This window comes from Gigantopelta aegis, chromosome 6 (genome assembly GCF_016097555.1).
Source record: "Gigantopelta aegis isolate Gae_Host chromosome 6, Gae_host_genome, whole genome shotgun sequence".
Taxonomy (NCBI): domain Eukaryota; kingdom Metazoa; phylum Mollusca; class Gastropoda; order Neomphalida; family Peltospiridae; genus Gigantopelta; species Gigantopelta aegis.
Window position 1 is genome coordinate 81,484,269 of NC_054704.1, and position 14,316 is coordinate 81,498,584.

A 14,316-nucleotide genomic window follows, 5' to 3' on the forward strand; every position below is an offset into this window, starting at 1 on the left:
AATGCTAGGCTCAGACTACCAACTGCCACGACAAAGTTGGCCAATTTTCTGTTCTCACGACTTCTACGACTCTCTGAGCGCTCTTACAATTCGATTTTCGTTGTATATCACTTCTACGACCGATCAGTTGTTAATCTGACCACACCCATCGTATGTAGACATTCGGGGAAATTACAACGCAACCGTCGAGCTGGCCAACTTCGTTGTGACAGTTGACAGTCTGCACCTAGCATAACCAACACATCTTTCCAGAATTAATAATTGAGCAACAAGCTGTAAGTCTTTGGGTTTTTTATGGGGGGGAGGGGGGGTCTTTTTTTTTAGGGGAGGGGGGATGTGTTTGTTTGTGTTTTTGTTTTGTTTTGTTTTGTTTTTTCTTTCTAAAAAGCTAAAAGCTGGAACTATTTTATACTGCGTTGTGTTGTTTTAAGGCGCGTAGGTTATGGCACGTTTGCCTTTTATGACGACATCGTTCCAGGGCTTGTGCCTTCAAAATTATTACAGTTTATCCTTTTCTCGCTGTTCAGCACGCTTGATCGCTACAAAATCGTTAGTAGAAGTCGCGTTGTCGGGACAAAGCCTGAAACTCGCGTTGCCGTGTAAATGTTTACTACTCGCCGAATGTCCGTTTTGAACTTTACTTAAACGCGGGGTATCGGACATGTTTCTAAACACTGAAATATAGAAAATATTATCCTCCGTTGGTTTGTTCTCACAATTCTGGACGATTAAATGTAAAATTATATACTGAGATAAAGAAATAAGGGAACACCTGCTATTGTAGACCAAATTTCAGTCAGTGTTAGCGGCGTCGTAATGTCTGTATAAAGTTCAGTGATGCAATGTGGGACTGAATGGTAGTAACAGGAGATTGAATGTCAGAAATACAGATACTAAACTTTGTTTTGTTTAACGATACCACTAGAGTACAGTGATTTTATGCTATTGAATGTCAAACATTTGGTAATTTTGTCATATGGTCTTAGAGAGGAAACCCGCTACATTTTTCCATTCGTGGCAAGGGATCTTTTATATGCACCATCCCACAGACAGCATAGCTCATACCACGCCGTTTGATATACCAGTCGTGGTGCACTGGCTGGAACGAGAGATAGCCCAATACAGATACATTCCTGACACTATGGATGAGGGTTTTGGTTTGTTATAATCATAATGTGTTTGGTTAATGAATGAATAGATATAGCAATGGACGGATAAATGAATGAATGAATGCGTGAATGTATGAATGAATGAATTTGAATGAATAAATGCATGAATGAATGAATGAATGGAGGAATCAATCTTCGAGGAAATCAACCAATAAGTCAATCAATCAATCAATGAATCCGTCTATGAATGAATCATTAAATGTATCAATCAACGAATGAATGAATAAACGGACGAACGGAAGGACGGACGGACGGACGGACGGACGAGTAGATGAATACTACTTTATTTGTATTTATAAAACAAAGTTCAGCAATGCAAGAACGTTATGAACAATTATTCATTCGGCGTTACACTGATGCCTTTTCCTTTGTTTAAAAAATAATAATAATTTAAAAATTCAACTCAATATCACTTTTGCACACAAATGTTTGAGAACTTGGTCTAATTGTCTAACCTGTTTCAGAGCATTTAAGAAACGAATGCTCAAACATGCAGTAGCTTCAGTTGCTTGGTGTACTTTTTGACACCGTGTCAAGGAGTACAACGATAATGGGATAAAGGAGTCATTTTTCAGTCGTTTAATATTCATTGTCAAAAGTGCATTAATTGTCACGCGTTTCAAAAGCCCTTTGTGTGCAAGACGTGATCTGCGTCTAACAACAGAGAATTCTGGCACCAGGGGGGCAGCACTGTGTGAAAACAAACTTGGCTGCCGTGGAGAATTGTGGGCCTGGTACTTCAGTGTCGTTAAATCACAGCACTCCCTTTTTCTTTTCCGTTCTGTTTTTTTTCTTCTTCTTTCCCCCCCCCCCCCCCCCCCTTTTTTTTTTTTTCCTTTTTTTTCTAATTTAGTTGTGCTTTTATGGATTTCTGGTCATCCTAACTGTATTATCTCAAATAAATTTTATATGGGAGTTAAAATGCACGTTTATTTTAATGGTTTGTTTTGCTTTTGTTTGTGTTAACGTTTTTGCTGTCTGTCCAGAACAGCGGGTTAGTGGTTAGTGAGAGAGAACTCGGTGCAGTGGACTGGGCGAGAGCCGGTACCGGGATGCGAACCCCTTGATTCAGTAGAGTCGGGGTGTGGCGTGTATACATTTAAATAATAATTATGCAATAACTAAGGGAAGATTATAAGTGCATTCTGAGACGTTTAAATGTGTGCGTGGAGGGTTCTATCGTGTTAAAACCTGGGTTTGAAAACATGGGTGGTAATAACCCCCACCACACACTCTTCTATGGCCTGCTTTGACTATATAAAGGTGCAAACCTGTCGTTGCGAATTACCCTGTCCTTGACAGAAGACAGACATGACAGGCATGCGTTACAGCAACTTGCTCTGCACGTTCACGTTAAACACCCTGACCTTGACCTTGTTGCGTATTTGTGTTCTTTACTTTTGAAAGTTTAATTTCCTCCTCTCATATTTAATTGGCTACCAATTTCTTGCATCGCTACTCCACATCCCAATCCTTGTCTCTATACTGAAGGCACTTATGTTAACTTAAAAGTAATAATTGTGTTCTGAATTTGGATTCAGACTAAAATTTCATATTTGTTATTACAGCAAAGTCACCTGAACTCGTTCCTGTGGACAATCAACAGGGACCCGCCGTCGTATCTGTTCGGCACGATCCACGTTCCGTACACGCGCGTGTGGGACTTCATTCCGGAGAACACTAGACAAGCGTTTCGTCAGAGCGAAAACATCTTCTTCGAGTTGGACCTCACTGATCCGCAGACGATATCCGCTCTCTCCAACTGCCAGCTCCTACCCCACGGCGAGAACCTGTCCAACGTCCTGCCAACGGACATCTACCTGCGTCTGAAGCGGCACCTGGAGTATGTCCGGGCCAACATTCCGGACTGGATGTCCGCGGACCAGAAAGGACGTGGGATATACGCCGACTACCTGTTCAACGCCATCGCCGGGAACTGGGAGAGAAAGAGACCCGTCTGGGTCATGTTAATGATGAATTCGTTGACCGAAAGGGATATTCAGTCTCGTGGAATTCCCGTGTTGGATTTATTCCTGGCACAGTCTGCGGAGCGGGTAGGGAAGGTTACGGGTGCGGTTGAGGTTGTAGAAGAACAGTGCGTACCTCTAAATGAGCTCAATTTTTCACAAGTGAGTTTTCTTCTTCTTTTTTAATTCTCTGGGTTTTTTTGGGTTTTTTGGCTTTGCTTTCCAGAATGAAGTCCAGGTTCCTTGCATCTAAACTCAAGGATTAGACTTTAATAAAGTCTCGTACATGCAAATAGCATATAGTTAGTCTGGATCCTTTGCCAGTCTTGACTCTTGGACTTTTTAAAGGTATTATAAACTATTTCCGATCCTAATCTCCTTAACAGATTGAAGCATCCAAATCTGGAGTAGTAGTTGAGTATTTAGAACAGATTTTCTGATTTTGCTTTCCTACGATAAAGCGTGAGTCTTTATTTCTCAATTGTCCGTTGTGTGTTAACTAGTTTGATGCTCTGAAGATGCATAAAGTCTGATTGGGATTTATGAAAGCTGCCCTGGTGTGGCAGTCCTCTTAAACACAAAGTAGGAAGGATGTGTCGATTTGGTTAATGGCAGTCAGGAGGATATATCGATTTTGGGCGCGGCAATTCTCCTATACTCGAAGTCGGAAGGATGTTTTTATCTTTGAATTGCAGTGCTCCTATGCACAAAGTAGGAAGGATGTATCAATTTGGGGAGTGGTATATATATATACGAAATGGTAAAGATGTATCGATCTGAGAGTGGCAGTCCTCTTATACACGAGGGTGGAAGGATGTATGAATCTGGAGAGTGAGTGTCATTCTATTGACGAATCATCTGACAGTGATTCATGCGAGCAGTGAATAGCTTGTCATAATTTTCTTTCGACTCTGCCTTTTGCAGATATACGAGTTTAATATGTAGTTATGTTTGTGTGTTACATTAGTAAAAGATACTGTGACTATATTTATCCAAATAACTGACCAATTAAAACAGCATTTAATAGCAAGACTAACTTTAATGTATGGATTGCGTGGTGGTGACATTTGGAAACTGCGGGAATAGTCTCTAACTTCGTGTCTTGGTCTATTTCAGCCCCGCGCCTTTCTTTTAGTGTACACAACTTCGGCTTCAGACCTTCATGTAGGTAGCAAGAATACATTAATCACAATGAAAGTGTGAATACTGTACTACATTATGAAGTGAGTTTGAATGTGACAGCATATCAAACCGTGGAATGTGGAGTTAGCACGTGTTGTGTATTAAGTTCGGGGTGTGTGTCGTAACGACACTTTGCGGTAATTCACAGCGTTGAATTGCCCGTTACGAACTGAGCCGCAAGGCACGCCAAATAAGCAGGTATGTACATTTAAAATGTGCACGACTCGTAATTTTGCGATTCTTCGCGACATTACAGTAATAACTTGTACCGGCAGTGTATCATGTATTCGCAAATATTCCCATTCAGTGTGGATTAAACGTACTCTAGGCTGAGGTGAGGTATTTCATAGTAATTGTTTAGGGAGCGGTGCATGGTGGGGTTTTTTTTTTTAATATAGAAAAGGAATCGAATGTTTTATTAATGTCATCCCATCGTGTACTTAAATTTAGAAATTATCTCTCACCTGCCACAAATTACGACTTTAAGCAACTAGTTTCAACGTTATTCATAATTAAATAGTAAAAGCAAGTGAAACTGAAAACACAACTCCATACATTGATCTCTTTGGGACGTAGCACAGTGGTGAAATGCTCGCCTGGTGCGCGGTCGATCCAGAATCGATCCCTGTCGGTAGGGTGATTAGGCTATATATTAATCCAAGCAGTGCACCATGACTGGTATAACAAAGTATGTGGTATGTACTATCCTGTCTGTGGGATGGTGCATATAAAAATTCCCTTTCTACTAAAATGAGTAGCGAGTTTCCACTCTAAGACTATATATTATAATTACCAAATGATCAGTACTTGATTGCGAACACCTCGAATGGCTTCGTTCAAATGGTCTTTTTTTCACGATATAATAAATTAAATATATATATATTTTTTTTTTTTTTTTTTTTTAATTGTTATTTTTGGCAGTATATGAATGAATGATACGTGCGTGATTGCGAACACCTCCGAAGATTTCCGAACAGCTTTGTTTTAAAGGTCTTATTTCTCGATATTAATTTCTATTTTCTAAATGATTATTTTCGTCGGTATATCGTGTCTCAAGTGCGTCTGAGCAGCGTGCGGAGCGTGAAATGATTTCCGCGAACTGTATCATCGTCGTTTCTCTATTAAAGTTTGCCGCTTGACTTAGTTAGCGGATTACCGTAATATCCCGAACTGCCGGATAATGAGATACGTTCGCCAACGTTGTCGCTCGCTGTAATTTATGTCCGGTTACTCGGTGTGGGTTTTTTAATAGCGTTACGGAATTAGCAGTATTAGTATCCGTTAGCACTTGTTTTAATGGTATAATGTTATGTAGTGGAAGGAAACCGGTCAGTAGTGTTGTCTCTAACCACGAGTGAGCACGCAGTTCACTGCAAAACGGGTAACCAGTAATATCTGTTCTGGCATCTCCGCAAGCCACGGTACACATTCCGTATAGATACTACATTTCGAAATGGAGTATCTGTACAGAATGGGTACCTTGGCTTGCGAAGATCTTGTCCTGGATAAGGGGTGGACAGAGGGGGCGGGACGTAGCCCCATGATAAAGCGCTCGCCTGATGCGCGATCGTTCTGGAGTCGATCCCCGTCGGTGGGCCCGTTGGTCTATTTCTCATTCTAGCCAGTCCTCTACAACTGGTGCAGCAAAGTCTGTGTTATATACTATCCTGTTTGTGGGGTTTGTGCATATAAAATATCCCTAGATGCTAATCAACAAGAGGCAAAAGCGGGTTTCTTCTCTCATTATCTGTGTAGTCCATAAACACATATCCGACGTCATATGATCGTAAATAAAATGTGTTGACAGCGTCGTTAATTTTTTTTCCACCATAATATATCCCACGCCATATGACCGTAAATAAAAATGTGTTGAAGGCGTCGTTAAATAAAATACTTCTTCCTTTTATTCCATTCCTGGATAAACTACATCGATCTATATATGATGTTGTTTAAATCGTGGTTGATATCACAATTGTTTGCTAAATATTTGATAGCGGATACACACGAGTTTATTAAAGGTGAAGTTGTGTTTGTGTTTTGCATGAAAAAAACGGGCTTATAAGATGGAAAAACGAGAATGCAGCTTTAAGAAAAACCCACCTAATTATACTAGCTAATCCAAAATTTAATCTACGAATTGGCGAAATCTGAAAACTAATAATATAGGTTTTTTTTCTTATAGAATATGAAACGTAATATATACAATGATCAAACAAAAACATCTTAAAAGACATATATAATGCAGTTTACATATTTACTTAAAACCATTTGCTAACATTCAAGACAAAGGTGGAAAAGAAAGAATTTTTACACACGAACAATAAATTTCTGAGATACTTAGTACTTTCGCAGGTTAATGATTTATTTTTGTTTTACCCCTTGACGCCACGTGCACACATCTGCAAATTACAATTACCAGGTATCGTCTTTGCTTTCACACATATGGTATTTGTGTTTAATTGGCGGCGACTAAAGCCGATATGACTGGCATCAATAGTTATTCTAGTGATTTACGCAAGCGTTAAACCCTGTAAACGTTTTGTTTGATGTCTAAGACACTTCCAACAGGTAGCGATGTTACTGTAATGGGGTGCTAATTACAAAAAAAGGCACATTTAATTATTTTGTAAACATATAAAGTTACTAAAGTTGTCATTGTTAACTTTGCCAATTAATCTACTAATGATTTTGGTAGTCGGTTTTCCTCCTGGCATGCGTGTGATGGTGTACGTTAGAAAAGGAAATAAATCTGTATTTCTTTAACGACACCTCAGCACATTTTAAACTATGGCTGTTTTGGTGTTCGTATATGATCGATTACCAAATTAGCCGTTATATACGTGGTTTAAAATCTGCAGAGGCATCGTTAACATTGATGAATATGATGAATAAAATTTGTTTTGCTTCACGACACCACTAGAGCACAGGCAGGACAGCACATACCACAGTCTTTGATATACCAGTCGTGGAGCATTTGTTGGTTTGGGGAAATGAATAGCTTCTAAAACGAAGTTAGTCCAATTTCCTGTTTAAATTATTAGACACTCATACGATCATATCACCTTGTTTTGGCCGTTCTCTCAAAATCTTGATTCTTCTCCTATTTCTTGTAAAGGTCGTTGGTACAAACTGTTAGCCCGCATCCATCAGAATATTGTATTATTGTGAAAACATGTCTTGGTGGCTGTCGTCAGGCATTAAATACTTCCAACAGATCTAAAACGATAGGTAGGCTTGCCATAATAACCAAAACAGTATGGTTAACACGGAGTTTCAAACACAGATGCTAGTTGTAAACCCGGATACGCTGTGATGAAAGCGAAATTAGCCCCCATCTGGCTTTCTTTTCGTTCGTCCGACAGTACGTCCATATTGGTTATTTGTGTGTTTGTGGCGATGAGGGTGGGGTAGTAGGTGGTTACATCGGCCTTTTAAAAATACCAGAAAGTGACCACTGAACACTACAGTAATTTAGGTGTTTTTAGGTAGACAAAAAGGACACTTTCAGAGTAAAAAGGCAGATTTGCATTTTTCTTTGGGTAAATGTATCATCCCCACCCCACCCCCGTTTAGGTCATACAGAATTTATCAGCTGAGAAAGTAGGTTAAAATGGCCTCTTTTTTGTTTCATCAAGTATTTAATTAATGCTGTCATACCCGCTAAGACATTTTTAAGAGAAAAAGAACGAGAGAGAGAGGAGGGAAGAAAAAAGAAGAAAAAGCCAAGGGATATCTTTGGACACGTACAGAGAGAGAGAGAGAGAGAGAGAGAGAGAGAGAGAGAGAGAGAGAGAGAGAGAGAGAGAGAGAGAGAGAGAGAGAGAGCGCGATGGGTTGGAGATAAGACGAGCTGCCATTATCATCTATATAGACAGAATTAATTATCTCAACCAAAAATGTCATACGCGTCAAGATGGCCGCTTCCTCTTATCAAGTTCTATCGTCTGCGGAACAGCGAACTTGGAATGACTGTCGGCGCTGGCCCTTGTGAGTCCCAGTACATCTGTATTGACCACGCAGTCCAATCTTGAGCCGGAAGATAAATAGCCGTGACAAGATAACAGACAGATTAGTGTCTTACGAGATGACCGCGGACAAATTGGGCATCATTTCTCAATAGTCTTGTTACACAATCAGAGAAATCGTCCTCCGTAGAGTGACATTAAACATTGATGCTTGCAATCCAATTGATTGTTTCAGCGTCATTGCAACCAGGACAGATTAGTAATGGGCGTCATTTTGGTCAATTATATTCCGTGGATATTTCTTTAGACGGAGGGATACGGTTTCTGAGCGATTATTTACTATGGTCTCAACTACACAGATGTCATTTGCTATTATTAAAATCCATGTTAAATTGCTCAGTTTCAAAACAAGATTGCTACTAGAACGGATTCTCATTTGTACTAACGACATATATACCATTTCGAAGATATATCATGTCTTTTTTTTTCTTCTAATTTGACAAAATTTATGTTTCTCGAAATGTAGGTTTAGCATTAAATAGTTAGACTTTTAGATGAGAAAGTAGGATAGTAATAGCTATTGTATTTGTTAGTTTTATTTCATATTTATCATCTTTAGATCATTGCTTCCCCATCCCTGAGTGGCGAAAATTACGGCAACTGCCCTCCAACCTCTCCCAAACAAAGAACATTTTTGTTATATTTAGTTGAAATGTACCTTTTGTTTTATCTAGCTGGAAAAGACATTGTGGTACTGTACCCTATTTTTCAATTATCTTGCCTAGCCTATGTAGGTAGGTACGTACGTCCCTGAATACATAAATTTACATACAGCATCATCTGTTACGAAGCAGACTTACGTTTACAAGTTCTCTTGAAGCAGACCGGCCTTTTGAACGCTTTAAGCCTACTTGTGATAGGGTACGAACCTAAGGATCCTTCAGTCATAAAACACAGCGTCTTGAAGACACTTGACCGCACAGGTCAGACTTCAGTTTATAAAAACTCCATACGGTTATTACGACTGATGTTGACAGGGAATCGAAGGAAGCCCTAGAGTTTGATGGCAATCTTTGTCTGAATGTTATTATCCCCGTGGGACAGATTGTGCACTGGTAGAGTCGCTTCCGGTGCGCCGATTGCACGGCGCTGTTAAGCAATGTTTCAAGATTATAATCAGCTACGAGAAAGGGGGAGACGCGGAAATGGAAATGATATTGGTATTCTTTTAAGTGGTTGTTTTGGTTATAGAAGTCACAATTATTTTGATATTGGTGAGATGTACAAGGCTGGCGAGAGACATACGCTTTGGTATTCACTGAATCAGGAATTTGGTCATAGTAAAAGCAATTCGTTTTAATACTGGGTGTGGAGAGACAAATAGTGGGATACAAAAGTCCTCTGGTTGTTGCTAAAACTTCCATTGACGCAGTAATTCATTTGCTTACGTTGTAGAACGGTTACTGACACCATATTGTTTGGTGATATGCAATAAATTGAATGGAATTGAATATTATCAAGATCGTGTCCAGTACACATATTTCATCATGAGCACTCACTTAACGATAAGATAGGTTTCATCAGTGCCACACTGTTTTTCTTGCGTTCGATGCAACAGAAAACACACCACTCAAAACACCTAATTCACACAAGAAAAGAAAAAAGAGGGAAACAACAACAACAACAACAAAAAGAAGAAGAAAAGCAAAACAACAACAACAACAAAAAGCAATCAGATAGGATTAAAAACAGGAAAGCAAATGTTTTGTAACGCTACGGAGAACTATCGTCAATTGAACGCATGACGGTTGTATTAGAAAGTTGATCGTGGGAGTCATTTTATTGCATACGTTTACGACGTTTTGGATTTATTGCATTTGACTTTTGAGTGCTTGGGAATTACCTCCTAATGCCCTACACTTAAAGTAAATTGTACACATAAATCAAATCGTAAAGTGTTCTTTTGGGTGGAAAACAACGTAAGTGTCCATCTCCTAGCTTGATAAAGTACCACAGAAACATCTAGTTTATAATGCATGTTGACTTCATACAATGACTTTAAACGAATAAAAGTCACAGAGTAGTGGAAATAAAAACAAAAGAGAAATATTATGTGTACATTAAATGAAAGTATGTATTCAACACCAAGGTATTTCCAGAAATTTGATGATAGAAATATCTGATAGTATTGTTTACAAACTAATTACAAGAGATATACGAAGAATGTTGTAAACAAAAAGTTGTTTTTAACGACTCCACTAGAGCACGTTGATTTATTAATCATCAGCTATTGGATGTTAAACATTTGGTAATTCTGACATCAGTTTGTTTTGTTTAACGACTCCACTAGAGCACGTTGATTTATTAATCACCAGCTATTGGATGTCAAACATTTGGTAATTCTGACATCAGTTTGTTTTGTTTAACGACTCCACTAGAGCACGTTGATTTATTAATCACCAGCTATTGGATGTCAAACATGTGGCACTTCTGGCACAGTGTTAGAGAGTAACCATGCTACATTTTTTCATTATTAGCAAGGAGTCTTTTATATTCTCCATTCCACAGACAGGATAGCACATACCACGGCCTTTGATATATATGAATCATTCGAAAATATGTTTAATTCTATTGGAACAGAAAAAAAAGGGATTACAATAAAAACGTATACATGAACATTCTGCTGTTATTGATTACGTGGTTATGTTGGTCTAGCATCATAGAATGTTCCTGTTGAATAGTGATCTATGGTCTTCGTGATAATGTGGATATTTCTCTTAGTAAAACGAAATATGTGTATCGCTTTCATCAAGTGATTGTCATTGTCTACCTAATAATCATCTTTATTCACGAATAGCCGTTCCAAATATTAAATATAATGATTACATGCAATAATTATTTTAGGTTTAAAGATATAAAGAGAGTAAGCATCTTTAACGCGTTTGCTGCTATTCACGGTGTATATTAATAAAATGGCATAATGATACAATTTAACTGCTCTTTAACTGCAGTGTCCAATTTAAATTCTCCTTATTACAAAAATATGCAAATTAGTTGCATAGACTGGTACCTGTTCTCTTAGCTGCATACAATGAAATCATGATTTTCGTAGTACTTGTATTTTGCCATGCCTTGGCCAGAACTCTCTGTTGTGTCCACGACGGCTTTACTTGAACAGTTCTCTGATGGAAGCATGCCGGAAATTACTCACATTCACAATATTTTGTGCCGCCCCTGGAATCTGAGAAAGTCAAAAAGTCAATGTAGACGCTACCCCAATAATAATAATAATAATAACAATAACACAAAAAAAACACCCCCAAAACACCCAAATATTTTATTTCCTCTCATAAAAATATTACATTGCTTTCCTTTCGTTTATTTTGTTCAGTTCCCCTTTTCTTTCCTTTTCTTTTTTCTTACTTCTTTTTTCTTTTTTCTTCTTCTTATTTTTTTTCTGGTTTCTTTATTAACTATTCTTCTTTCTTTCTTCTTTTTGTTTTTTTTCTTTTCATTTTTCATTTATTTTCTTCTGTTCGCTTTACTTTGCTTTTAATTATTTATTCCATTTATATTTGTTTCACCTGGTATCTAAATCGACACGAAGCAAGTGTAGCCCCTTGCTAGACACCTCAGTTGAGGCGACACGGTAACGAAAGTTGGAATCTGTCTCATTACAGCGAATAAACATTTGTTTATTTAAGATTTTAGGGATTCTCCCCAGGTGACACAATTTCATCCTACGGCGATTATGGCCCTTTGTTCGGGGAATCTCGTTTGTTCTCGCCTTTGACAAAAGCTACCCTCTCGACCCCCGTGTGCAATATGTCTGCGGTTTTAGCAATCCGATTCCCGAGTAACGACAGTATTGAAATACCTCAAGGTAGTGGATGTTCGTAAAAAGCCCCACGTCTGCCTTCCAGTGTCTGTCCTTTTATATCGTAATTTATTACATCTTCCAGGGTTAAACTTCAGTACCAGTAGATAACCACAATCCAGTCTTTAATTTGAGTTTATAATTGGATTCGCACATTTTGGCACCGTTTGTGAAATCCGATATATATTATTTGAGTTTGATATATGTCTGTGTCTAGCCAAGGGTTAATATTTTGTGGAGACACTTAATTGAGGTTTCTTTTTCAAAGGATTGTAGACAATTATTCTTAAACTGGTCTTTCGAATCTTAAAGTAAAGAAAAAGAAAGGTGAATAAGCGTTATTGCAATTGAAATAGAATGCTTGTAGTTTCGGAGACTGCTTGTTGTAATATTAGTACTTCATCTGTCGTGTTTTAGGCTCAGGTTACCCCAAGGAGAGTAATATATGTGTATGTGTTCTTCATTTGTTGTAGTAAAACTTAGAGGTTTTTGGTTTTTTTAATGTGAAATATGTTTTATAAGTCTATACAGACCAGTAGGAACGACATACACACTAGAGTAAATTAAATGTTTTGCTAATTAAGGTTTGTACATATTATCACTGTATCTAATCGTTTGTAACTTATTTTAAGCAGGTTTGTTTTTACTAAAACTTAGATTTTAATTTTTATATATTTTTAATATAAATTTATTAAAATATATTTGTCTTTCCACAACGTTACCAGCAATGTCTGTTTTATGTAAGCGTTTCCATAGACAGGGTGACGTTTTCCATTACATTAACTTTGAACGTATACCAGTCGTGGAGCACAGATCATGTCCACTGTGCTCTTACTCGTTGATCTTTAAAAATACTAGACGAGCAAGACTTTTCTTAAATATGCGGTCTTGAGTCAATTTTTAATATTTAAGCATTTAACATAGATCAACCACTGCCGCTTTTACCATGTTCAGGAATCACAGAGCGGGTCGCCTTACCAAATAGAGCCCAACAGTCGACAATGTTGACGTATGTGGTTAAAAATACTTCATTTAATATATCAACCAAACTATAACCGAAAATATGAATACTTCAACACCTTTCCTGGTTCATTTTGTTTTTACAACACCCCATACATGTTTCAAGCACAAAAATACTTGACACAGTAGTACTGGATAACGTAAAAGTGCATACATATATTACCCAGATAACAAACACTGTCACCAATGACATGACTGGTAGTATTAACTGCGTTATCAAACGTTATGTGTTTTTAACTTTGACCCAGCTGCATGTTATTTAGTATTGTGCTACCTTATTGTACGTGACATTGTATGTTGTAATAAGATGAAACCTGTTAAAATACTCTAGTATATGTTTACAGTTACTGAAACTAGTTCATTTGTGCCTGTCCTTTACATTAATTAATTTGAGTAAACTATGGGGAGGCGACACTGATTTTTAACTTTGTAGTTACATATACATGTGTGTCTGTGCGTGCGTGCGTGTGTGTGTGTGTGTGTGTATATATATATATAGATAGATAGATAGATAGATAGATAGATAGATAGATAGATAGATAGATAGATAGATAGAGATAGATAGATAGATATGTATGTATGTATGTATCATAGTAGTAGCAATTGAAAATGTTAATCCTTGGCCTAGTTTTCTCACGTATAATTAATTTGTGTAAATTATGGAGAGGCGACATTGTATCTTCAACTTTGGGATCAAGGAGACGTCGTATTAAAATGTTTAACATGTATTTATCTACAGTAGTAGATGTTGTAAATTGTATTGCTATTTTTCTCACGTGTTGGGAAGGCTTCTGTGAGAAAGAGCTACGGACCCAGTGTCATTGGTGGAAATTCTTGTACTTGCCAGGTGGGTGTTGTAGGTCTTGACATGCGGTCTGTAGCCAGATGGATTGCTGCCTTCAGAACAAGTGCATTTCGTGTTCACTTTAAACAACAAAAACAGAACCGGTTCTAAGGAAAGTAGTTTTTATGTGTCAGATAGTATTGGCTTTACGAAGAAACCATTTGTAAGGACTACTTGTTATGCATAGTTTTTTCAAAATTAAGTAAACTATAAAACTAATTTATTTAAATAGTTGAAGCGATATTAAAAATTATTTAGACAATAAAAGCTGTCAAGACAAAAATGGATCTTG

At 37.7% G+C, this 14,316-nt stretch overlaps 1 protein-coding gene across 1 annotated transcript in view; it reads left to right on the plus strand.

The window, feature by feature from the left end:
* Positions 1-14,316, plus strand: part of LOC121374088 (metalloprotease TIKI1-like) — an 89,447-nt gene that overhangs the window by 10,454 nt on the left and 64,677 nt on the right. The window contains exon 2 of the mRNA XM_041501007.1: positions 2,738-3,298. Within this exon, the coding sequence (XP_041356941.1) occupies positions 2,738-3,298 (561 nt within the window). The remainder of the gene's footprint in view (positions 1-2,737; positions 3,299-14,316) is intronic.